Source organism: Protomyctophum bolini, assembly GCF_963924005.1.
Source record: "Protomyctophum bolini genome assembly, chromosome: 5".
NCBI classification, from domain to species: Eukaryota; Metazoa; Chordata; class Actinopteri; order Myctophiformes; family Myctophidae; genus Protomyctophum; species Protomyctophum bolini.
This window is the reverse complement of record NC_137866.1, coordinates 35,667,966-35,695,950: the sequence shown is the minus strand read 5'-3', so window position 1 is coordinate 35,695,950 and position 27,985 is coordinate 35,667,966. Positions and strand designations below refer to the sequence as shown.

The 27,985-nt window shown below is 46.2% G+C and overlaps 1 protein-coding gene across 4 annotated transcripts in view; it reads right to left on the bottom strand.

Annotated features, from left to right (window-relative positions):
- Window positions 1-27,985, bottom strand: part of agrn (agrin) — a 347,396-nt gene that overhangs the window by 269,731 nt on the left and 49,680 nt on the right. For 2 of the 4 annotated variants that reach the window (XM_080763911.1, XM_080763912.1), the window contains exon 3: window positions 102-122. The exons of the other annotated variants lie outside the window; for them this stretch is intronic. In XM_080763911.1, coding sequence (XP_080620037.1) covers window positions 102-122 — 21 coding nt within the window. The remainder of the gene's footprint in view (window positions 1-101; window positions 123-27,985) is intronic. 4 annotated transcript variants of the gene reach the window in all.

Sequence of the window (27,985 nt, the reverse complement as noted above, 5' to 3'; positions counted from 1 at the left end):
TCTCACGTGACGTAAAGTGTGCAGATAAAAAAAATGGGCCCTGCGAGGAAAGCGGCGGCAGCATATCCCAAACAACAAGTCTGATAGAAATGCGTTCTTACCTGCGACGATATATTTGTGGTCTTCCGTAGGCAAAAAGAGAAGGAGAGGGAGAAAGAAGGAGACAGTTAGACTAGCGGTTAGACTTCAAAACAGAGCATTCCAAGAAATGGAAATGGAACTGGAAAAGGGTTGAAGCAGAAAGAGATGAATGGATGAGCCACATGGTGTGATGGGATCATTGGGATGGTGATATTGATGAGAGGGGAACATCTGAAAGCCTGATTTATATATCGTGGATAGATTATTATGGATAACACACCACAACGTCTGAACAGCTGAGAATATATATTAAAAAACTAACTAAACTTTCCGTGTGACCACATTCAGACAACAAACCGTCCCTATTCCGGGCATGTCATTTGCCAAAAATATCTACAAGCTCACAACGAGTAGAACAACAATATTTGCAACACAATCCATATCAACAGAGAGAATTACCTGCTTCGCTCTATTTCGGCCATTGTACATATTCCTACAATTCCCATGATGCATTTCAGGCAAGCATGCCGTCCTGGCAAAAACACGATTCCTTTCCTGAAGCCAAGAGTCACAGCGAACAAGAAGGCTTTCAGGCTGCTCATACCTAAGTTTCAGCTAAACTTCGGCTGCATTTCAGAGACACAAACACTACTTTTGGGCAATGGGTCTCAAACGTTTTCATGTCAAGGACCCCAAATTGATATGAATTTGGCCGCGGACCCCCAACTGAAAGGTTTTTGTGCCAGGGACACCCAGAAGAGAAGATTTGTGTTAATCTTTTTAAACTAATTCAAAATCTTTCAAACAATGAAGAAGAAATTCAAAAATAGCACTGCGGCACGAAGTGAAATTATTGTGATTTTAGTCACTTCGATGATAATAGCGATCACAATCACAATTAGTATAGTATACTAATGTGATTGTGATCGCTATTATTAACACATTTGTGATCAATATATTAACACATTTAGCTGGGGACGCCCTGTTTTTCTACAGGTTTCTCTGTATTTCAATTAAGCACAAACGGAATCGATAAAAGAATCCCTATGGAAATAATCGATTTGTTTCAGCCTAAACTAATCAGTTCAAATATACGGTAGAGGTTATGTTCAACTGTTTGACTGCGTGTAACGAAAAGCCACAAGTATCCTTGTGATCAAATCCCACCAGAACACTGTCTCCCTCTCACATTTCACCAGAACACTGTCTCCCTCTCACATTTCACCAGAACACTGTCTCCCTGTCACATTTCACCAGAACACTGTCTCCCTCTCACATTTCACCAGAACACTGTCTCCCTCTCACATTTCACCAGAACACTGTCTCCCTCTCACATTTCACCAGAACACTGTCTCCCTCTCACATTTCACCAGAACACTGTCTCCCTGTCACATTTCACCAGAACACTGTCTCCCTCTCACATTTCACCAGAACACTGTCTCCCTCTCACATTTCACCAGAACACTGTCTCCCTGTCGCATTTCACCAGAACACTGTCTCCCTCTCACATTTCACCAGAACACTGTCTCCCTCTCACATTTCACCAGAACACTGTCTCCCTCTCACATTTCACCAGAACACTGTCTCCCTGTCGCATTTCACCAGAACACTGTCTCCCTCTCACATTTCACCAGAACACTGTCTCCCTCTCACATTTCACCAGAACACTGTCCCCCTCTCACATTTCACCAGAACACTGTCTCCCTCTCCCTCTCACATTTCACCAGAACACTGTCTCCCTCTCACATTTCACCAGAACACTGTCTCCCTCTCACATTTCACCAGAACACTGTCTCCCTCTCACATTTCACCAGAACACTGTCTCCCTCTCACATTTCACCAGAACACTGTCTCCCTGTCACATTTCACCAGAACACTGTCTCCCTCTCACATTTCACCAGAACACTGTCTCCCTCTCCCTCTCACATTTCACCAGAACACTGTCTCCCTCTCACATTTCACCAGAACACTGTCTCCCTCTCACATTTCACCAGAACACTGTCTCCCTCTCACATTTCACCAGAACACTGTCTCCCTCTCACATTTCACCAGAACACTGTCTCCCTCTCACATTTCACCAGAACACTGTCTCCCTCTCACATTTCACCAGAACACTGTCTCCCTCTCACATTTCACCAGAACACTGTCTCCCTCTCACATTTCACCAGAACACTGTCTCCCTCTCACATTACACCAGAACACTGTCTCCCTCTCACATTTCCCTGCTGCCAGTTTCAGTAAAGACAATAATGTCAAAGCGGGAGCGGGCCGAGCGCTGTCTGTTCTAAGCAACGTGGAGAGCACACGGCACACAGTAGTTGTGACAGCTTGTTTGAGTAAAGCCGCCTGGTTATTGGGATGGATGCTTTAGCTCCATGTAGGCGATAAGGACAGCGGCAAATCCAATAGTCTGTTGTTTGTTCTCCTGCTAAGAGCCGGCGGTGCGCTCCAATTACGCTGGTTGTGCACCTGGGAAATGACACCGGCTGACATATGCGGGACCGCACGCTCACACGCGCACACACACACACACACACACAGACAGACAGACAGACAGACAGACAGACAGACAGACAGAAATACCACACAGGCATGCACGCTCTCTCTCTCATTTTCACTCTCTCTCAGGGGACACACAAACAAACATGCAAGAAAGCACTTAGGTGTGATTTATTCTTCAGTGTTCGAAAGTTAGCCTATATCTATAAGTTCACAGCGCGTCACCTCGGGATACGTCGTGAGCTTTCAGATTTGACTGTTTCCCGAACGCATGTCACTGTCGTACGATGGAGCGCAAGTCAAGCACTTTCACACCTGAGAACACAGCCTCATATAATAGACTCTCACTCCACCGGCAGGCAAACACACCGTCAGAGTGAGTGGCGTTTGCTGGGCTTGTGCAGATTGAGGGCAGTGCGGCGGTGACAGGGCGCACCACCGGAGACTCATCCATAAAATATGTGCAGAGGAAGTCAGGGGCCAGCCAGCTATTTACCAGGAAATAGCAGAGCAGCCACACGGATGCCTCCATGGATTATTAAACAGCAACACTTGCTTACATGCAATGATGCACACACACATGCACGCACGCATATGACAGACAGACAGACAGACAGACAGACAGACAGACAGACAGACAGACAGACAGACATTCTGACTCAATGTCTAAGGTCATGTACTCTGTCTGACTCGCATAGGAGCACTACTGTGAGTGTCATCATCACAGGCTATGACTCAACCATTTCCATTAATTTTGGAGGACACTCCAGTTTGATATGCACACAGATCCCTCTTTGATAAGATGGAAGAGATCACCCCCAACCACTGCAGATGTACTAGTTCTAATTGTATCAACGTACTCTACCATACAGATTGGTCAAATTAAACCTTTATTCATTCAAATGAGTCCTGGACTTTAAACTACTTTGATTTATAATCAAGTCACGTAACTGTGGGCACTTGAAGAGTAAACCGCACAGAGGAAAGGCAGTTAAGACTACCGTACCAATCACGTCACTGTGAGCATCCTAGTCCCCCTCAGCTCTCTACTCAGGGCATTAGCCAGGCCGGCCTGGTTCTAGCACTCATCTACGGGCATCCTTGAGTGACTCAATGTCTGCTCAAAAATAGCCAATCTACAAGCTCACAACTCACCGGGCAAAGCGGCAGGTTTGTACATCGGCTATTTTCGGCGCGAGACGGGCACCGTACTGTGACAAAGCACTGAACGAGGCTTGAAGCATTAGCCAGGCTGACAGTACAGTATCTACACTACACGTATCCCAGGAGTCACTCAGCACAATGAACCCTCACGCCCCGACACAAGCACCCGCCGTCTGGATGGATGGGCGCTTTCTGTTTTCCGGGAGGAGGGCGGGTATTAGCCGCATGTCAGCTCGCCCACTCCGTTCCACCCTCTTGCCTTCTCCAATGCGTCCCGCCATTCTCCCCGCTGTCGCCCTGATCCTCATTAATGCCTCGCTGGGCAAATGGCCTATTATTCCCACCCTCCAAAAATTCAGCTTAGGCTCGGGAGGAGTAACCATTTATTTGGGTTGAGAAAGGAGAGATGAAGAGAGAGGGGCCTTATGTGAAAATCAGAGAGAGAGAAAGAGAGAGAGTTTGCGCGTGTGTGTGTGTGTGTGTGTGTGTGTGTGTGTGTGTGTGTGTGCGTGCGTGCGTGCGTCTGGCCTGGCGTTCCCATATCACTTAGGCTAATGTGATTAGGGGGGAGTGGAGCGGGGGTGGGGGGTCATTTAGCTCAGAGTGCTGTAACTCTAAATGATTCATGTTAGGGAGACAGAGAGAGAGGAGGGGGGGGGGGTGGTGGTGTGTGTCACAGGACTCCATTAAAAATCACACACACACACGCATGCACGCAAACACGCACTCGTGAACACACGCACACACAAACACACACACACACACACACACACACACACACACACAACTAAGCCCAATGTAGGTCGTATCAAATCCAAATGTGTGCAAACAATAAACATGCATGGATGCCGTGTGGTGTTGGCTCTAAATTTCAATTTCTCATTTCTAATTCCAGTGTTACAGTAGAGCCGCCCGCCCAGGGTGTCTGGGCTACTGAAGCTAGAGGTGAACTGTCGAGTGTGTGTGTGTGTGTGTGTGTGTGTGTGTGTGTGTGTGTGTGTGTTTTTGCATGTGGGTGCATTACTGTATAGTATTAGACATTGAATTAGCTGAGGTTAGCATGAAGCATTTAGGTTTAGTTATGCTTAATTTATACGTACAGTACAGTTGCACGCCAGTGTCACGCCCCAAAAATAGCATATCTAAAAGTTCACAATGTATCGCAGTGAACATGTTGTGAGTTTGTAGATTTGCTATTTCCGGTGCATAACACTCGGGATATAGGATCACGGTAAAAAATGGTAAAGAAATGGTCAAGTTGGCTTTTATAAAAATGTGTGTGTGCGTGCGTGTGTGTGTATGTGGGCGTGCGTCCTGGGATGGACCTATTGGTTAGTGAACAGCTCATTGGAAACAGCATCTCACTGGTACCATTGAGGGACTGATGCTGTTGTCTTTCTGCTCAATTTAATCATCACGGCCAGATGACTGCAGGTTCACAGCTGGGAATGCAGAGGGCAAAACACGTGTCTGCTGCAGTACAGGAAGGAACCAAAGCAGCCATGAAACCTTTTTCACACGCAATCTTTCCTGCAAATGTTACGGAGCTTCCATACGTCCAACATGGGCTCCCACTTCAAGTTCCGTAAAATCCATTTGAGCGATGTGCTGTGTCAATTGATTCTGTGTGTGTGTGTGTGTGTGTGTGTGTGTGTGTGTGTGTGTGTGTGTGTGTGTGTGTGTGTGCATGCGTGCGTGTGTGCACAAGCACATGTATATTATGGAGTGCAAGCAGCAGGGAGTCTTTGTTACGGCAACCCCACTGTATGACTCCAAAAAGAGAGGGCGCCCTGAACACGCACGCACACACGCGTGTGCTAACAGGGTTTAAAGCAAAAAACTATCCCAAATCTGCACTGATCTCATTAAATGACCCCTATGAGATCCTCAGGACTGAAATCAGTCCCCAGGACTGAGAACTTTAAGCCCTGTGCTAAACTGCAGTTAAGTAAAGAGAGTTGAAACAAATGTATTATTAGTAGTAGTACAACATTGAGCATTATTATGCGTTATGCAATTTTACTCATTTATTCGTCATGCATTTAGTTGCAAGAATGATTCCCAAATCCGTAACGAATCGGCGGCAAAAAGTAGTAGTCATGGCACAACAGGAGGCCCAAAGAATAACCAAGATCCTCCACCTGAAAGGGCTGGAAAACAAGACCTTCTACACAGCAAGATCAACAAATGAAACCAAAGCGGGTCCATTTGGTTCCATTTGGTTCACTCTTCGGAGTTCACCGTGTGTACGGGGGTTCCAGCGTTCGGGTCAGCCAAAAACAGGGCCCAGAACAGGGGCAGCTTCTGAAGGGACTTTATAGACCCACTACTGGCACTTTCTCCCACGGTGGACACAGAGGGTGGTAAAACAGTACCAACGGTGTCCAGCTGTGAGGAGCATACACCCCTTTCACCGCCTCCTCCTTTTCTCCAGCCCTTGAATCAATAGGAGCTGAGGAAATGGTGCCGGGGGAAGGAATGAGGAAATGAGGATGGAGGGGAGATGCCGGGGGAAGGAATGAGGAAATGAGGATGAGGAAAAGGTGGAACAAAGTCAAATCTGCAGTTTTCATTTAACTCTAGAAGTATACAAATGGAACCACGAGGGTTCACTCCAGGATTTTGCAGTGAAGAGATATGCCTTTGATAATCGTTTGTCTAATTCAACACACTTCTAAAAATGATTTTCTTCACACTTCTTCACATACCATTTTTAATTATTATCTAATCTTATCTAAGTGGTCCTTTTAAGATGCTACCGTTTCTGTGTCTCATTGGTTGGCTATGGACAGTTACAGAATTCTGCCTACCAGTGACATCATCAATGGGGATTCCAAGCTAATAATGGAAAATACAGCCTTTCTCTTCCTGGAAAGTTGGGGTGTAGATAGAAATAGATAGAAATGGCAGGCAACGTCCCATAGTGAGCATTAGTAAGGATCCATATATGGGGATGATGTAGAAAAGGGCAAAATGTTCCTGCCTGAAGTAGGTCGCTTTAGGCTGAGATATATGGAATGGGGGAGTCCCCCTCCCCCTTTGCCAAAGAGCACAGCATTGACACAACACAGAAGTTGCAGGCAAACAATGGGTGTCCTATCTGCGTTGTGGTGGTGGATTTTACTCAGCTGTTGTGAAATGAGGCTTGGGGTTGAACACCCTTTCACTCTCCTGCCCATATACCACCATTTGGTGTGTTTATTTGTCTTTTCTTTTTTTCATGTTGGGTTGGGGTACAGGACACTTATGTGTGTGTGTGTGTGTGCGTGCGCGCGTGTGCGTGCGTGCGTGCGTGTGTGTGTGTGTGCAACTGTGCATGTGTGCATATGTGTGTGACGTGTGTGTGTGTGTGTGTGTGTGTGTGTGTGTGTGTGTTTGTTTGGAGATAACTGGTAAAAGCTGAGGAGGGAGGGCTTAATCGCGGAGCTCGTCGGTGTCATAAATAACCCACCCTGGGTTCATTTGCATATGCGGCGCCAGTGCACAATAATTATATTATTGAGAGAAGATGTAAAGGTAAAAAGGATAAGCCTTTCTCCACAATGGCGCAATTTCACGCCATGCAACTCCTCATCTCCGCCGCAGGGGCCGGAGCTGCCTTGTTTAATTTAGCGTGAGGGCCCTGATTAAATACGGTGCCACAGACATCAAGACCAACGGAGGGTAATGGGAAGGGTGGTGGTGGTCATTTGAGAATCTCTTAGATATCGGCGGGGGGAAAAAAATCACTGGACATTCATTCACTTTGTGTGACTGACGAATCACGATCCTTCCTGATTGAAGACGTCACAGCTGTGTAGATCTCAAACGGTTTCATTTCGAGGGGACCCCTGAATGAATGTGAATGTGGCCAGTAATGTAATGTATACATTACCGGCCATAACTTAATTTTCTGTGAATGTCTGAGGTTCCTGACTGAATAATCGTAGCTGTCTGGATTCCACGGAATTCTTTGCTCAGGTCCAACTGCTCGTTTTTCACAACTCATCATGGAGATAGCGAGAGCTCAGCTGCCCAGTAGGGAGTGAACGTTATCCGTTGTTAGACAGGGGGGGTTGAGGACCACCCTCCGCATCCCCCCTACTGTCTGGGTTAACGAAGGCTGTCTGCTGTGTGTGTGACCATAAGAAAGTCAAAGGTGGGAGGCTGGTCAGAGGGACCTCTGTGTTAGAGATAATTCTCTGCTGTATCTACAGACCCTCCACAGTCACTGTTGACGATATGGGGCGGCCCCACGTTCCTCACATTCTGTTCGTGCTTTTACTACTGCGGTTCTGACACTGAGGGAACTTTAACCACTTAAGCCCAATTTTATACTTTATCATGAGGCGACGACTGTGTGGCAAAATCTACATGTTCTACACGCGCTGTTGCGTGACACGTGAATATGTAGCTATATTATTTTTTGAAGAATTGTGGAAAAGCTTTGGGGGTAATTCTAAAACACATTGAGGAACCGGAATTGGTTCCATCACATTTGGAACCGTTTGCAGAAGCGGTTTTGTCACACTGTCGGTGGAATTCACGTCTGTTATACAATTACAATACCGGACCACCTTCACTATACCACTCTGTTGGTATAGGGTGTACAAATGCAACAATGTACGATTGAATTGTTGTTTACTAGAATTTCGCCCGGCTTCGCCGGGCTCATCCCAGTGTCGTTGCAATAACAGAAAGTGTTTTTTATTTCTCATAAATACGCAAACATGGTGAAACAACTACAGTCACAGAGAGCAGTGGCAAGGTAGCTGCTGCCTGCTAACGATGCAAACAACAGCCTTGCCTGTCGTGTGTGTGTGTGTGTGTGTGGGGGGGGGATAGCACTAATTTTCGACATTTTACTGTGTCATAAATATGTACATCTGTAGCCTATATTGTGATTACATTTGACCGTACATTTGACTCTTGTGTTATATTCTTGTGAAATATTCAGTAAAGTATTGTGGTGAAATATTCACCCCAAGTTGATAAGATATGCAGAGAATATAATAGCAAGAAGCCCCAGTTTGAAATGCATTAGGCCACAGACCCCCATTTGATACCATTTGCTCTCTGGGAAAATCAGGGTCCATTTGGTTCCATTTGTATGCTCTTGGAGTATGATGACTGTGCTAACAGTATTATCATCAAATATGTCTCAGTTTGAAGATTCAAAAAAACATATTTCATATGTGTGAGCTTGTAAAGTCGAACGTTCAACCTAGAGACAGTGTTGCCAAGTCTGATCATTATAAGCTACTTTGGACTTGTTTATCTATTGGTAGTCCTTGACATGGAAATGTTTGAGTTCCACTGCTCTGAAACAACATTAGACAACAAAGTGTGACAGTCAACACTATAATTGATTATTTTAAGACTAATTTCCGGACCATTTCTGATTTACCTACTTTGAACTGGCCTATTAACATTTTTATAGACCTGGTTGCTTGTTTCACTCTCAGATCCACGATATGTGGCAACCCTGGTCCCTGGTTTGTTTTGCGTGTGGATGTTGTTTTGTGTTGCTTTAGCATCTTTAGCACAGTATCTATCACAGGGTGCAGCAGCTGCTGCTGTCATGAAAACGCAAGTTTCTGTCCCAGAAGCTCACGTTAGGTCTGCGCACACTGTACGTTGCTATGGCAAGCTGTCATCAAATGCTGCTAACGTTGTGGTCAGCACTGTTAGCATGTGTGCTATCAGGCAAAAGCTGAGATAGATATAAAACTACTGGCCAAAATGTCATACAAAACACAACCCCTCAAATCGGAATGTGATTGTGACCTACAGACCATCATGATTTGCTTGCTGGACCTATAAATAATTTATTTGCATTAAATTGCCACTCGCCTTAGCCTGCATGCCTATTCTGTGTCTCTGTGTGTGTGTGTGTGTGTGTGTGTGTATGTGTGTGTGTGTGCGCGTGTGCGCAAGACAGACGTGCGTGTGTGTGCAGGCTGAGAGCTGGTGACTGTGATTGACGTGTGAGCTGGATAAATCAGTGAGAGTTGGAAAAAGCGCACGCAGAGCCAACTCGCAGGCAGTGCCTCAGGCCAGATGCCTGAGAATCGGCACAGGATTCTCTGGGTCACCAGTGTTGGTGTGACACACACGGCTTCCACATTTAGCTTCATACTGGGTGAAAGTGGCGTTCCAAAAATTATTTTTCCCCTCGGAATTCTTATTCACAATGAGATGGAGTTGAGGTGTTTGTGTTTGCTTGCTGGAGCTATAATTAATGTATTTGCATTAAATGTCCACTCGCGCATCGAAGTAAAAAGCAAGATGGCCGATTGTGAGACTGAAAAGTAGCTGTGGGGGCGGGCCTGGAGGGCCTATGAGAACACGGAACAGTGTTGCCAGGTTTGCGAATTGTAAGCGAGTTGTAGTGTGTGTAAGTAGCCTGGTTAAAAGGCCTTGTTTCTGCCCGTGTTGGGGCAACAGAACATGTCGACCAGTTTCTGTCAACCGCTTTTGGTCAGGTGACCAACTCCACAAATGTTAAATTAGATGAGAAATGAAGGCCAAAAAAATATCGATCTTTTCTAAATATAGGAATCATTAAAGTGAACCGTAAATAAATTGGACCGTTAAGAGGGAATCATTAAGGAACTGGGATAGTTAAAATCCTAAAGGATCGCAACCCTATAGGCTGAAAGTGGTTAAGCTGTGTAACAGGGTTCAGAAGCAACCCGACACTACAAAGTAGCCAGACATTGGAAACCCCTGGTCGCAGCGCCCGCGCACTGTCAACTAAAGAGAATATGAAAGTAGCACAAACTCTGCCTTGACTTTTATGTGCTCATCAAAGGACTTTGGGGTCACTTCAAAAAGTGCCACCTCGCATTAAACCCGTCAAGACTCTTCCGATCAGGGCTCCGCCCCAGCAGACACATTCACTAGATGAATCCCAATGCTAATGCTAAACACAGACTTGGCATCGTCAAACGCCTGTCAGTGGGTTTCGCTGCGTAATTCAAGCGAGCAGTTAACGTCGTACCCGTTCAAAGTCAAGTGAGTCGCGGGGGAAATGAAGATTGCCCCGAGGCTGGCCGTAAAAGCCGCCCAGCCGAGTCATGCTTTCACTGCGTCGCCCCGTGGCATCATTTAGTCCTCTGGCCGACCCCCATGTTCAATATGCGTACAGCAGCCTCGCTACCTGTGGTGGAGAGGATATGTGCTTAACTACGCCTCAAAATCAAATATGGCACTTTTTACTCCACTACGATTCATTTAAAACTTTAGTTACTATTTTGCAGATTTGGATTAAAAAACAACAAATAGGCCTGGGCCATGGCTCAGTGGTCCAGGCTCCTTGGCTGGTAATCCAGTCTGGCAGTGTGCCGCGGGTTCGACTCCCAATCCCAACGGCCTTTACTGCATGTCTTCCCCCATCTCTCTCCCCATTTCCTGTCAGCCTACTGTCTATCCCTCCATAAAAAAATATAAAATTAAAAAGGCAAAAGAAAAACATTAAAAAAATGGTTAATACATTAACCAATCAAAGTCTATTCTATAATTTGGCTATTCGGGGAAAAAAGCTGAGCTACAAGCTCACAATGCAATGCATCGCGTTGTGAGATTTTGACACATTTTCAAAGCTTTGAAAAAAACATGTTAAACATAAGATTCTGCATAGTGATTACTTTTACTTTCGGCACATACCAATAGTTAGCATGTACGTATTTCAACATTGTGGCATTGCTACTTTTACTTAAGTGAAAACTAAAACAGAGTACTTCTTCCAGCACTGGAGTTTTAGTATGCGTGCGGCAGCCCATCGCTCACTGCCTCTTCCTTTTAGCTAATGCTCTCCCAGCCTCTCCCCCCACAGACTGATACATCAAGAACCCAGCCTCTCCCCCCACAGACTGATACATCAAGCACCCAGCCTCTCCCCCCACTGACTGATACATCAAGCACCCAGCCATGCCTCTACCCCCACAGACACATCAAGCACACAGCCATGCCCTCCTTTTAGGGGGAATAGATGAATGCCATTAAAACAAACCAGTAAAACTCTCACTATTAGAGGAAATGGCTCTTAATTTCTACCCAATTAACGAGCCCATAAATTCATCCATTGGGATAGAGTTGTGTCTACTAGAACGTGTGTGTGTGTGTGTGTGTGTGTGTGTGTGTGTGTGTGTGTGTGTGTGTGCCATCTAATGACCCTACCGCATCCTTCTTGGCATGGACAGCTGGGTAGTTAAGGACCACTTTCCAGTTATAAATCATGTTGAACCTGGAGTTCCAAGTACTTGGGAGTATTATAGGTGAAAGACAAAAACAAAACTTATTTTTCTTCAATTTTCTAATACAGTATATTATGTATGTTATGTATTTTTAATTTTTGACAACACAAATCTCCTCTTATTATGAGGACTCTACAAAATATTTTAAAATGGGTGTCTGTGTGTCAAATTCATATCAATTCAGGGGGCCACTTGAAATGAAAACGTTTGAGAATCACTGATCTACACAGCTATGGCGTCTTCAGTCTGGAAGGATAATCAGTCACACAACATTCATTGATGACCATTTTCCCCCTGATATCCAAGAGATTCTCAAAACAACACCATGCATGCACACACGCACGCACGCACACAAGCACGCACGCACATTTACGGGAACAAGACATCAGGACATTAGATTCAGGAACAGAGGTGAGGTGAGGGCGTTCCAGGTACTGTGACTAAGAGAGAGAGAGAGAGAGAGAGAGAGAGAGAGAGAGAGAGAGAGTCCTTGGCTGATGATGGGTACAGGCTGTCATCTGAGGAGGTATGTTGTATGGTTTGATTTATGGCTGCCCACTGGCAGAGTTGAGCGCTAAATCAGCAGGCTGCTTAATGAAGGAGCATGCAGCCAGGAGATTTACAAGGCAAAATGGCCACATACACGCACAGCACGCACACACATGCGCACGAGCAAAGGCATTCGAATCGCACTGCGGCTTCCACTGTGTACCGCACTGTTTCTCACCGTGTCATCCGGGGGCCCACCACCACCAGGGAGTTCAAATGGACCTTACTTTACGGGTCTGTAACTCTGAGAGTGGTTTGACCAGACATTTTTCTTTGATGGGCAGAACACAGCCATCAAACACAAATGTTTGGTCAAACCATGAGACTTCCATTGGAAAAGCATTGAGGCAGCTATTAAACACAGACAGAACACAGAACGTGCGTCTGATATGTGTATGAGGCCTCAGAGTTACAGACCCGTTAGGTTCCACTTGGACCCCCTGGGGGTCCCCCGGACCCGACATTGAAAGCCAGCGCACTAACGTCTCCTCTGATTGGTGCCATGTCTGTCCACTTACATTTTTACTTTAGTTAATGGTATAACTACCATTAATCTCTCATATTTCAGAGTGATTTTCTGTCACGGTTAATCAAGGAGGTCCATGGCCACGGTCATTTGCGCTGGCGAGTTGCCAGGAGAGGTGTTTTTTTGTTTTAAATATTCTATGAGTTAAACGGACACTCTGGATGTTTACCATGTACTACATCAGTGATTCTAAAGTTGTTTCATTTCAAGGACAAGTAAAAAGAAAAAAAAAAGATCACGAGCAATCACTGAAAGTCCTTTTAGGATGTTTTATTTCAGTGGTTCTCAACCTTTTCTGGATCAGGGCCCACTTGAAATTATTGAAAGCATTTGCGTTCCACCCATAAAATGAAAATGGAAAATGGTCAATTTATATAGTGCTTTTATCCATAGGGCTTTACATACAGTAGATGGTGCATTACATTGACGCATTCATTCATACGCCAATGGCATAGGAAACCTTGCAAGGCACCAAACTACGCATCAGGAGCATTTAGGGGTTCAGCAATTAGCAGGACACTAACTCTGGGGGAGCCCAGGATAGAACTGGGAACCTCACGGTCCCCAGATAAAGACGCTCTACTCCTGAGAAACTGTTGCCCCATCTGACCACTTAACACGTATAATGATGTACATAATGACATTTTCGACAATTATTTGCAGGCCCACTTGCACTGTTCTCACAGGATGAGAATCATGGACGTTTGAGCCGGACTCTTCCTCGACCCCAGCGTCAGAGATACTGTCACACTGAAGAAGGCTCCAGTTTGAAACATGAGGTCAGTCCGTTGCTCTCCCCAGGTCGGCAGAGGGAGTGTAGCGCCCAGGATTATACTAGACAATTGACACTGGGTGAAATAAATGAGTTACCAAAATTGTGGGATAAAAAAAAATAGAAGGCTCCGGCAGAAGCGTCCGTTGCTGCTGGGTCATAAAATAAAAGATCCTTTCAGTGAGTGCTGGTGATAGTTTCTTAATAGAATCTTTCAGATACGTGCAGTAAGACTGCCAACATAGACGAGCGCTCCCGTTCTCTTTCTCAAGTTTCAAGGACACCCAGTTTGTTGCATTAGGCCACGGATTCCCATTTGATATGATTTTTATCTCTGGGAGCCCAATCTACAATAATAAAATCCTCACTGTTTAGAGTTACATACCTGTACTGTACAGGTCGGTTTGCTTTGTTTACTATGAATAATTTAGCTGAGAACCCCCTGGCATCCCCACAAGGACTCCTGGGGGGTTTTCACTGTTGCTACTGTACACTTCAAAATGAAAAATAAGTGTGAACCCAGTCATAATTCATAGCTAGTAGTATGTAGGTATTTGGCATACAAGTTGAGGTATACATTTTTATCACACAGCCCCAGAAAGAATACATAAATAAATAAATTGAACTCAAAATGTACCTGTCATTTTATAATGGGTGATTAACTTTTGTGGGTATGACCTTTGGGCAAGTAGAACATGACCTGCACTCGCCCAACGAGAAAGTCAACCCCTTTAGGGGTATCTCAGAGCTGCTCTCGTCCCGTTCACATGGCAGAAACAGAGACGCCATGTGACAGGAAACCTAAACAGACTCCGCTGTCAATTATTTCTGAGAGAATGACCTGTCGTCTTGGCCCTAAACCCAACAAGCTGTTGCGTCTCCGGCGTCGTCAACGAATCACAGCATCTCAATATGGCAAACAACTCCCAGAGTTCTCTGCACGAACCTCTCAGCATTCATCTCCGTCTCCAGAGCAGCAATTTGGGGGCGCAGAATGAGGATCAACGCTAACGACCGTCAGGGAGTGTTCCCATGTTTGGGAGAGTACAGCGGCACTATCTGAAATCCTCCTGACATGTCATTAATTTCCATAAATGTCACTCTCTTTAGTCGCCAGACACTGAAACCTCGCCCACCCCCCCAATCCGCCCACAACTCTCCCCCCCAAAAAACACACTGCAGAGCAGAAAGTGCATGAAGCGGCCGGCTCTCTCTCGTGTGAGGCCAGATAAAACAGTGGCTGAAAAGGTTGCAATCAATCTTCATCCGCCGTGGCATGTGCTATAGTCGCTTCCGCCCTCAATGGAGCCTGTGTGTTTTCTGCTTTCCGTCGGTGCATGTGTGTGTGTGTGTGTGTGTGTGTGTGTGTGTGTGTGTGTGTGTGTGTGTGTGTTCATGTGCGTATGTAAAACTGATGTCAGGGTTAATGAAGTGTGTCTATCCACCTCTCCTCTGTGCCAAAATGAAAGACAGTTCATTAAGCAGTCCACCCTGCCTCTCTACAAATGCACAACACATGGGGCGTAACACACACACACACACACACACACACACACACAGCTCCACTGGTGAAGAGGTCAGAGAGGTGAGTGGGAGGACAGAGAAGACAGAGATCTGTCACTTTGCTGACATCAGCATCCCATTGGTCTGAATAATTCTACATCTCTCTCTCACACACACACACACACGGCCACACACACACGGCGCCACACACACACACACACACACACACACACACACACACACACACACACACACACACACACACACACACACAGGTTATTGGAGAAGCAATCATCTTAAGTGTTTGAACTGAGGGGAGAGAGAGCTTTCCATCTCGCTGGGGTATCTAGTTCCTTGAATACAGATGCAGGAAGTGACGTCTGAATCCTCATTTGGGAAGGGGTGGGGGTGCTGTGTCTGTGTCTCTGTGGAGAATGATTTAAGTCTTTGCGCGGTGGTGTCGTGGGCCGTAAATAAGTTAAAATAACCACTCAACAAGCTCACAACGCGTCACAAGATGGCCTATTTTTGTCACAAAGTATAAATCAGGTGTAACATATATACTGTACGTACATATACACGTACGTCGTACGTGCACACACGCTCATACTGTACACCCACATCAACACACTTCTGCGCATGCGCATGTAGACCTCGCACAACGAACTCAACCACCCGCCCAAGGTTACTCTCCGAGCACCAGTAAGTAATAGAATGTCACAGCGGTTATTAGCGGGCCGGGTGATTCCGACACCGAGGTGATTCACCACTTACTTTCCCATCACTCACTGGGCTAAATGTTAAGAGTATCCTCCTCAGTCCTTTGTCTGAGATGTTTTTGGCCACCCACACGCAGCAGGAGAATCAACAACACCACACACGTCATGAAGACGTGTTAAGACAGTTAAGTCTGGCTGTATGCTTACATTGGTCTCTGTATCGACACTTAATTAACCCCTGCTGGTTTTGTGATCACATTCACTCCCATCACATAACACCTCCGAGTCCTGAGTCCCCCCTTCGCTGTCCCATGACTCTCAGCTCCTGTACTGTCTGTCTCTCCCACACTGTCGCCCTCTGTCGCCCTCTGTCTGTCTGTCTCTCCCACACTGTCGCCCTCTCAGCTTCCCTGATGTCAGTCTCTCCTACATTGTCTCCCTCTCAGCTTCCCTGATGTCAGTCTCTCCTACATTGTCTCCCTTAGCTTCCATGATGTCAGTCTCTCCTACATTGTCTCCCTCTCAGCTTCCCTGATGTCAGTCTCTCCTACATTGTCTCCCTCTCAGCTTCCCTGATGTCAGTCTCTCCTACATTGTCTCCCTCTCAGCTTCCCTGATGTCAGTCTCTCCTACATTGTCTCCCTCTCAGCTTCCATGATGTCAGTCTCTCCTACATTGTCTCCCTTAGCTTCCCTGATGTCAGTCTCTCCTACATTGTCTCCCTCTCAACTTTCCTACAATGACAATTAATTCATAAACAAAAAGGAGGGTGGAAATCATTTGGTGAAGCGGAAGCAGGCCACGCTGTTGCACTTCCAAATAAGACAAATACGTTTGTTATATTTGTTTTGGATGTGCTGATCAATCACTCTTCACCCATACACCCAAGCAGCTGTCTAAACATCAAGGAGCCTCCCAGCGCGGTTGTAGACAAGTCCCTGCACAGCCCACAGCAATGCAGTCCCACTGAGCTGCTGGGATAATCCCCTCCTGCTGAGGAGGCCTGCCAATATTAGCCAGGAGTAATAACTGTGATTACACAGTGGCCCTGCCGAGGGGACGGCGTGCACGCACACCTAATGGTGTACAATGTACCGTGGAGCTCAAACATTTCAATTTGGGGGTCAAGTACCCCCGAAATTTATATTTGGCTGCAGACCCCTATTTGAAAAGACTTTTGAGAGAGATTTGTTTTTATTTTTATTTGTTTTAATGATTCCAGATTTGATAAAAATCTCTGATCTCAGATAATAGCTTAACGACAAGCTCATTCAAGCTTGTAGATCAGCTATTTTCGGCACATAAATGAACGTTTTATTCATTAAAATGTGTTCCAGATTGCAGTGAGTGCACAAATGGAACGGTGGGAGAGAAGCTGATCAGAAGATGACAGCATGGCTGCAGTGCATGGTTGATGGCTCTGTCGACAGGCCATTCGTCATTGACTGTGTGCACTCCCCAGCTCCGACACGTGTAATCAAACAAGCGCTAAGCGGGCACCGCAGTGAGCGGATATGAAAGGTTTCCTTCAGATCCACATGCAAGCATTCTCTGCCCTGCGATATATTAAAAAGAAAAACTATTCCACCATAGTCACTCAACGGGAGCTGAGCGGCAGTTATTTCCTCTGCAAAGCAATATCAACAGTGACTATATCCCCAATTACTGACGTAAGTTTCAAATGGAGAAGATTTAACTTATATTTGTTTAAGCAAACAAATATATAGAATTACCCCCACAAATTATAAACTTGTTTTACTTAACTACTTAAGTCCTATTCAAAGATCATTTTGCGTCTTGAGCTGTAGGAGCTCACAACGTGTGGCGTTGTGACACTGTGAGGTTGTACATCTGCTATTTTCAAAACTTTAAAGGTCACACAGGTGACAGGACACAGCGGCTGCATAATTACTTAGATAGTCAAATAACGGACAATATCTCGGCCAAACCGATATATCTGTCAAGCTCTATTTCTTTGAAATATTACAAAGAAAAACTATTCCACCGAAGTCACTCGATGGGAACCGAACGGGAATTCTTTCATCTGCAAAGCAATATCAATAATATTGCCTCAGTGAACCAATCTAGAAGTCTAAGTGGCAGTCTAAAGGCATATTTAAGTGAGTGGATGTTATTAGCAAACATCCACTCACAAAGTCAGCCCGGGCTCCATTTACCAATTAGCCCGACCTGTTGTATAACGGACCACGGTAGCCGTGCACAATCAGTCTAATTGGCTCTGGGGAGATTTAATAACTCCAGAAATGTAACGTCACTAAACATTGATTAAACACTGTCATAAACACACCGCCTCATATGGGGGAGATTATCAGGCCTGTGATGCAGCAGGCAGAGGCTGTGGTGCCTGGGGGCTCGACGGAGGTGTGTGTGTGTGTGTGTGTGTGTGTGTGTGTGTGTGTGTGTGTGTGTGTGTGCGTGCGTGTACTTTTTCCACTATAATCATGTCTAGTAGCAGCTGTGCAGGCAGAGGCAGCATGTGATCCAGTGGTGCAGGTCTGTGAGGGTTCACAGGATCATCACCAGTGTTGTACTGTACCGCCGTCACTCACACACACTCAACCGCATTCTTTTCTTCGGGCTTCATTTCTACTTTTTAGAAGTGTGAACATTATCTTTCTATAGCAGTCCGAATAAGAGTGAGTGACGGGCGGCTATATTTAATGGAAAACATAGCGATAGTGCAGCCGTGTATTGAGTATAATCCCGGATTTGCAGTAAAAACTAAAATGACAAAACAACCCAATTTTACAGATGGCAGACTTCTCATTCTGGCCAGTGATGAAACCTTTTATATCTGAACAACTTAAGCCCTATTATACTTGGCAGAAACAGCAGATCAACAAGCCCACAACACATCGCATGGCGACATGTTGTGAACTTGTACATCTGCTATATGCTATTTATCATATCAAGTAATTTAAATGATAAAAATAAATGTTACATCTCCCCTCCACGGGTCAGCCACATACGGTGCTCTTCAGCTGTAAACGGCTTAGAGCAGTGTCACAGAGCGTGGCTGGATGTCATATAGTAGCCTACAGTACAGTACAGTACACTACAGTACAGTACAGTGCAGAGCTGGTGCAGTGCACATGGGAGCAGGGTGCAGACCGCAGTGGGCTGCAGGCCCACAGACACTCCGACCACAGCCATATTTAACATCCATTAGCCTCCCGGCGGCTACGCTAACCGGCAGCAGATGGCCCAGAGAGGGCAGAGAGACTCTCTTCTCCTGCGCTAGAAGAGAGACATTTCCAGCTGTTCCAAAAGACAGGCAGATGAGGGAGGGATGGGCTTGACACGTTTCCGTATGTCCAATCCAATCAAAATCCACTTTATTTATATATAGCACATTTTATAACTCAAGGCCTACAAAGTGCTTAAGGCGAGATTTAAAAGTCTCGATGGAAGGGGCCAGTTGGACGTCGGAGGGGAGCACATTCCATCATTTGGGGGCTACGGCAGAAAAGGATCAGTGTCGTGTGCCGAAATTTGCTGATCTACAAGCTCACAACGTGTTGCGATGCAGAGTATTGTGAGCCTGTAGATTTGGTACCTACCGACTATAATGGGCTACAACTCAACAAACTGCAACTGAGAAGTGCTTATCATTTGGGGATGTGGGGCGGTTTCAAACTCAATTTCCCATAATCCACTCTGATAATCTAACAGCCTGCTGACCTGCTTGCCTCAGCAAAAAGGGCTTGAATTCTGCAACGTGAATAATTTAATTAATAAGGTTAGTGATGTGTGAGTGTGTGTGTGTGTGTGTGTGTGTGTGTGTGTGTGTGTGTGTGTGTGTGTGTGTGTGTGTGTGAGAGAGAGGACATGTACTGTAGGTGTCAATGGGTGGAGAGACTTTCACAGAGTAGAAACACAATACACATGTACCCTCACAAACAAACACACGCCCCGTCTCTTACACACGCACGCACACGTGTACGCACACGCGCACGCACACACACACACACACACACACACACACACACACAAAAAAATCCGGGCCAGTGAGTCGGGTTGCCCCAGAATTTGTTGGGCTTCCTTCCAGCTTTGCGTCAGCCATTCTCTGTCCCAGAGCCCCCCCTATCTCCCTCTGGTTGTGAACACCCAACAATGACCACCTATGTTCCCACAGGGAGAGCCCCCCGTTCTGAGCACAGACATGCACGCACGCACGCCACACACGCACGCACGCACACACTTCTCTCGCTCTGTCTCTCTCACTCTAACAAACACACCTCTTGCCTTCTTGGCATGACACACCATAAACCACAAGGAAAGCATTGCGTGACCATGATTGCATGTGTTTGCATATGCATGTACTTTTACTGTAGTGTACACTACATGGTGGGTGGGATGTATGTACGTGCACGCACACATCCCTCTCACAAAACATGTACATGGCCCACATGACGTAACTCTAATAGAAGAAAAGGGGAATGAGAAAAACAGAGCGAGAGAGACTGCTAGCCAACACACACACACACACACACACACACGCAGGCGTTTGTCTCATAAGGACAGAAGTTTAACCACAACAATCAGAACAACAGTGTATTTTTAAGTCTATCGAGACGCTGGGTGGACTTGCGGCAGTTAAACAAGCCATGGAATCATATAAGCTTCTTCTCTTTCTCCTCTTCTTTTTCGATCTCATCCGCTCCTCTCCCACATGAAGCAATGTGAAACAAGAGCTATCACATCCCCAGAACACAGGAGAGAGAGAAGAGAACCGGAGGAGGAGGAGAGGTAAGACGAGGAGAGGAGAGGAGAGGAGAGGGGAGAGGAGAGGAGAGGAGAGGAGAGGAGAGGAGAGGAGAGGAGAGGAGAGGAGAGGAGAGGAGAGGAGAGGAGAGGAGAGGAGAGGAGAGGAGAGGAGAGGAGAGGAGTTCAGGGGTGGGATCGTGCTGCATGCTGTACATCTGCTTAAAGCGTTGAGGGGTTATGTTACCACACTAAGTGTTCAGAGGGGAGGACGTCTCCTCCTGCAGTCACAGAGAGAGCAGTCATGTGGAAGGGAGTAAAGGGCCCGAAGTGGTGCAACAATAATACCAAGGAGGAATCCCAACAATGAACGCCATGTTATCACTAACGGTGCTGAAGATGGTATCTGCTCGCAGCGCTGACAAAGTTGCATGTATCAGGAATTTCAGAATGATACAGCACAGCTGTGTGTGTGTGTGTGTGTGTGTGCATGTGTAGGTGGCACTGCCGCGTGGAGAGAGACACATTCCTGTACAGAGACAGAGCTGTGTGTGCAAAACTATCACTTAGTCCCAAATTAAAGAATTAAACTTAAGAGTTGATGTGAACCAGAACTCGAAAAAGACAAGACAATTTTGCCAGTTCATTATCGAGGGAGAGGGAGGGAGAGAGAGAGAGAGAGAGAGAGAGAGGGACGGACGGACGAGACAGACAGACAGACAGACAGACAGACAGACAGACAGGTGGAGGAGTGATATATTCCACATCTGCAGCAGAGCGATTATCCATACATTTACGCCCTATTAGGCAAATGATGACTATATTGGCTCCTCATTATCAGTCTATTACTGCAGTCATTAGAATGACATTACAGGGCATGCGTTTATGGTTGTGGCTTTAAGCATGTGTGCTGCAAGCCATGCATGTGCACGCACGAGCGCACACACACACACGTCAAACACAACATCAACAGCCATCAAGTTAAAATTCTGTTATATTTATGAGGTGGAAAATGGGGGGAGAGAGAGAGAGAGATAGGGGGAGGGAGGGACAGAGAGAGAGAGAGAGAGAGAGAGAGAGAGAGAAGAATGCAGGTGCAGGTTGACACAGGATGAGGTACAGACATGCGTGTACTTGTTGTCTCTACACAGCTCTCCCTGCATGGCTGAGACTCACAAACTCATGCACGCACACACACGCACTCACGCACGCACACACGGCTTTGAAGTCTGTGCAGCACATCATCATCTTATATCTGTGAAGTGACATGGGTCCTGGGAACCTGCCAGGCACGTCGGAAGTCACCCGAGTCGTGCATGTGCGTGCGCACGTCCATAAACGTTTGCTTGAGCGTCACCTGTCATTCTGGGTGAATGGACAGGGTGGTACACACACATTTGTTACGTGTCGGGGCTCAGGTTACAGTTACACACACCCACCCACACATACACAGTTACACACACACACACACACAAGTGCGCGTACGCACAAATGTGCAGCACATGCAGTTTACAAGGCAACAGTAATGTAAAGTTATGCACATGCATTGCACAGAAGTGCACGCGTACCAACGCGCGAGAGAGCACACACTTTCTCAGGGTCTTTCTTTGAGAGCCCATTGCGCCCGCCGGCGGGGGCAGCGGCTGCTCAGCGGGTAAATGGGCGCTGGTCAAGGTCTCAGGTTCCAACTCCGATGTTTTTTATGTTAATTGGTATCTGAAAACTGTTCCACGTGACTGACGTCGGTTATGTTTTGGGTTGTTAGGGTTTTTTCTTTTTTGCAATGAGACGTTTAGATTAGATTAGATTAGATTTTTTTTTCTCCCCTGTTTCCATGTTGGGGGCAAAGAAAGGAAAGGGGGTAGTAATTTGGCAGGCCATAATAAGTGTACAGTGTTTTACGTGTGGGCGAGCTATCTCCTAACCTAACCTGCTCTTATAGCATTCCATAGCGGAGGGAAGACACAGACCCACAGAGAGGAACACAGAGCAGAGCGACACGGAGATCAAGTCAATGAGAGAGATGAATGGGGGGGGACCGGGGGGGGACGTGAACTGGAAGTGGCGACGGAGGCGAGACAGAGTACAACCGAATACATGAGGAAAGAGAAAGTGAGCCATGCAGAGACATCTCCGACCCTGCCCCGTCCTGTCCATGTGGTGCTCGCTGCTCCGCGGCAGGGCAGCGGAGGCCTGTGCTCGCTGCTCCGCGGCAGAGCAGCGGAGGCCTGTGCTCGCTGCTCCGCGGCAGAGCAGCGGAGGCCTGTGCTCGCTGCTCCGCGGCAGAGCAGCGGAGGCCTGTGCTCGCTGCTCCGCGGCAGAGCAGCGGAGGCCTGTGCTCGCTGCTCCGCGGCAGAGCAGCGGAGGCCTGTGCTCGCTGCTCCGCGGCAGAGCAGCGGAGGCCTGTGCTCGCTGCTCCGCGGCAGAGCAGCGGAGGCCTGTGCTCGCTGCTCCGTGGCAGAGCAGCGGAGGCCTGTGGGTGGAAACCAAGCCCCCGGTGAGGCTCTCCAGCATTGAAGCACTCGGCCCTACTGGTCAGAGAAGGGACTGCAGGTGGACCCGTGGAGTTATGACGAGGAGACCCCGTGCAGCTGGGGCTTAACATTGAGCGCTCGTTTGAACTTCCGGGGGGGTGGCGGGGGGGGGGGGGCTATCGTTCTGGTTCAGTCTCCTAATATCCTTTTAATACTCTATGGTGGAAACAGGATAGCTGGAATTCCTCCCTCGGTCGGAACGTCCTTAATCTCATTATCTAGGAGAGTATGAAATATGCATTCCAGCCTTCTACACCACCAACCCCTCACACACACACACACACACACACACACACACACACACACACACACACACACACACAGACCACCTCAAGCCCCCCAGTGTGTGTTCCCTGCTCCTTTTCCAGCGAGAGACTCCTTGCTGTGTGTATGTGACATCAAACGCCAGTCAGGCTCCCAACGCCATCTCCACCATGCAAAACACATGCACACACACACACACACACACACACACACACACACACACACACACACGACTGCAGGATCATCCAACCAAACCAAAAGGTACATTTTTACACTCTGACCTAAATGAATACTATGTATACAGATTTTACTGCATGCACCACACAACCAATCCTCATCAAACCCACAACCTTTCTAGAGTGTTATCCTTGTGGCGGCAGTAGGGGGGGTGTGACAGAGTGCTGAAGTAAGACGGGGGCGTCCCACGGACTGACAGCGGACCTCCCTCTCGGTCTGTGCTGAGGCGTGACCACACATGACAGGTGTTTTGTCTCGCTCCGAGCCGGCATGATGTGCTCATTATGGTGGCTATACTTCCACTGAAAGGCTCCCTGATATTCCATACCCCTCCAGAGGAAACCGCTATTTGCCGATGACACCACGCTGTGTCTGGCAGGCTTTCAGGTACAGGCCCGAAGGCCTTGGGAGTGTTATTTTAACTCAGCGAGTGTTCCTTATGATGACCCCATGAAGGTCTAACAGAGCAAAACGTTGTTATATCCCCATTAAAGTATTTTGACCTGAGATCAGATTCAAAAAATGTCTTCTACATCCTGACAGTTTTCAGAAAAAGCTATGTTTCTATGTCAGCCGTTCTTCGATTTTTCAAAAATAGCAGACCTACAAGCTCGTAGCGCGCCACTCGGTGGCGCGCTATGAGCTTGTAGATCTGCTATTTTTCAATAGCTAAAGCATAACATAATGCTAACACCAAAAGGGGTTCCCGCCCAAAATGGGTTAACTCAGCGAGTGTTCCTTATGATGACCCGATGAAGGTCTAACAGAGCAAAACGTATTTTCTGGCATTTAAAGACAGTGTGCATGCAGACTTTTTTCCTTTCCAGGTCCGTTTGGTTCCATTTGCACACTCTCCGAGTTAAATTAGTAGCTTTATTGTGTTCTATTTGATTGTGTGCTGAACTTATCTCTTTCTGCCTCCACTGTTGCTTTAGTGACAGTACACTTTCACTCCTCATAAATATATGTGTTAAAATAGTGACGCCTCTGGACGTGTCTTACTCATTTGTCACTTCATCAGAGGGAATAATATGCTTCAAAATGATCTCAGGAATATTCAAGGGCTTGCTTCCGAGAAACAGGTGCAATTCACAAGTCTGCACTGGAATTTAATCAGTTAAAACCTCCTCTGAGCCACAAAGGGAAGGCATTAAAATCCTATTACGCCACACAAAGCCTGGACTGTTCCTCTGGAATACTATGGCACTCGGGAGGCTCTCCAAGATGCAAACTCGGCCCCGTATACCGGCCTGCGCCTCACCAACTTCCCGAGGTGTTTTCAAAGTAAAAACGATGTGTGCGAGCGGCAGCTATCTGCTTTTCCGCCGATAGCCGGAGCGTTTGATCGAAACAACAGACAGACAGAGGAACAGACTCAAGATAATGTATTTCTTTTCCCTTTTTTTATATATACAGTAAAACCAAGCAGTAAGACAGTTCATCGGCTGACACACTTTGGGAGCAGCAATGCTTGCTGACAGCCATAACAGACCCTCTCTCCCCAGAGAAGGATGAGGGTCTGTTTGGTAGCGCTGCTACATGCAGGGAAAGAGAGGGGCTTGACTGGGACCGCTTTATGCAGGAAGGGAAGGGCCCCGTGTGGAGAGCACATGAAAGGATGACTCCGTCATCCGGGAGCTTTAATGAGAGGCTGAGCGGCCTTGTTTTGACTCAACAACAGTGCTTTTAATATACATGACAAAGAACATCCTTCTGGGACCTGCCCCGGCCCGGCAACAGAGAAGTCCTATCAGACGGTCTGATTCCTTTAGCTGTGTCTGCGGACATTTTGTGTCGATCATCACATGGAATCACAACTCCTGATCTGACCCGTCTGCTTCTCAAGTGTTGAAATTATTATTCATTCAGGCACAATGAGCAGAAAACAAAGGCGCAGACAGTTCAGCTGTTTAAATGGGGTAATAGGCTTTCATTGGCTGTAATCTCTCCCAGTAAACTAGTTAGTCTCTCCTCTGTAGGTGGGCTTTTTTGCTGTCTCCCAAAACCACACAGTGAACGGTAGACATGCACTGAAGTGCTCATTCACTGCCTTTTACTCTGAATATAGTAGCTCTCCTATAGTTGCTTTGGTGAGTATACCGACTGCACAAATGCACTCTCATCCACTTAAGCTGAGCCCTGTTTTATAATTTGCCGTACAACGGTGTCGCACAGCAACAACAGACTATCTAAATGGTCACAATGAATTGTGAAGAGAGCTTGTAGGTCTGCTATTTGCAGTTTTTGTATCACCAATGTACTTTGGCAAACATTTCAGATCACAGGTAATGGAAGAAAAACAGGTGCGAATCTTCTGGAAACTGCCCTTGGTTAAGGCGGTTAGGTTAAGGTTAAGGTGCGAGGCTTTGAAAATAACTTATAAACCAAAATAAAAGACTGGCTTAGATGCAATTTCTCATGTTTATTTGAGAACGTTGACGCGTTTCGGAAAACAGCCTTCTTCAGAGCAGACTCACTTTTTAGAACCAGTCTTGCATCTTTTATTTTGGAGTGCCGCTTTTTCCACTTATTGGTTGGTTTATGATTTCAGATCATGCTTGTCTTTCAGAACCATGAATCACTCAACAAAACGCATACTTTTACACCTAACAAACCTAGAATCTCATTTTCAGTAAAGAAACGTGAAAATCAGAGGAGCTCATGACAACACTGAAAATGTCAGTGACCTTAGTGAGGCAGAGAGGTGACATGTTGGGAAACTTGGACAGTGGGACCTCAACACTACATCTCCATGAAGGAAGGACAGGAAATGGAAGCCAAAAACAATTTTGGCCTCTGATAATAAAAATAAAATAAAATAAATGCTGGGTTGTTTGCCACAAGAAAGAATGCATAACTGCAGGGATATGTACTGTATACAGAATAAGAAACACTGGAAACTGCACTACCGACTCCCGAGTGTATGTAAATCAAGTTCACACACAACACAACACAATACAAAACATCCACGTTCTATTTCCGAAACAGACAGCGCTGTTCTTTGACATAATGATGAAGCCCACAGGGCAGAGAGGACCGGGTGGGTTATGTCATGTGGCAGATGTGTTAAAAAAAATAAAAAAAGACTATGAGCATCATGACAAAGAGATGAAAGCTGAGGGAGTGGTCTTACCTGAGAGGGTGTGGTCAGAACGAGACAGCGGACGGCACATGAAAGAGAGAGAAAAATAGACATTAGCCAAGAACAGGGTTTTTAAAGCAATACACATACAGTAACATCCTCAGAGAATAGAGTGAATTGCATGGACAGCCATAACTGAAACGAGCAGCTTCAAAACAAAATACATACATAAACAACTGCTCCTCTGGTAGAGAACGGCCTCCTGTCACATGCACCACTGAACTGTACAGCACTTTTAAGCTGGCGTAGACATTGATAATGGCACCATTCGACAAACATCCACATATCTTCCTCTTCCTTTTCAGATTACGCACACAATTGCATAAAGTAGAGGCTATTCTGACTGGAGTTCTGCAAAGGCACAAATTGAATTTTTCCCCTAGGTTTCGTTTTTCTCTCTCTTTGTCCGATTGTTTAGTGTCTCCTGTCCTGAACAACAACTTGTGCTTGCAACAAAACAGTTTTCAGGCCAGTCCACACCAATGCAACTCTTTCAACAAAACAGTTTTCAGGCCAGCTCCAAACCAATGCAACTCCTTGCAACAAAACAGTTTTCAGGCCAGTCCACACCAATGCAACTCCTTGCAACTGGGGATACTGGTTGCATGTAGTTGCATGTTGCAAGGAGTGGTGTGGACTGGCCTTCAAGAAATACTCTAATTTCTTTTAACATTTTAGTTGAGTAAAAGCACAGTATTGGCATCAAAATAAACTGACAGTAGCAAGTGTAATTATAATGCAGAATGGACCATTTCATAATTCATATTAACCCATTTTGGGCGGGAACCCCTTTTTGTGTTTTAAGCTACACCATATAATATTGTCTATTTAGAAGTTTTGTTTTTAGAATCGGCCTCAGGTCTAAATGGGTTAATGGATTGTGCGGTAATGCCTTAATCTCTTCATCACTTTAATGTTACAGCTGGTAAAGGTGGGGCTGATTTTAATTACTTCATGCACCGCTGGGTAGCTTATACCTTACCTTACACTAATACATCACAATTTATCAGTTAATGTATGTCTTGTATTAGTA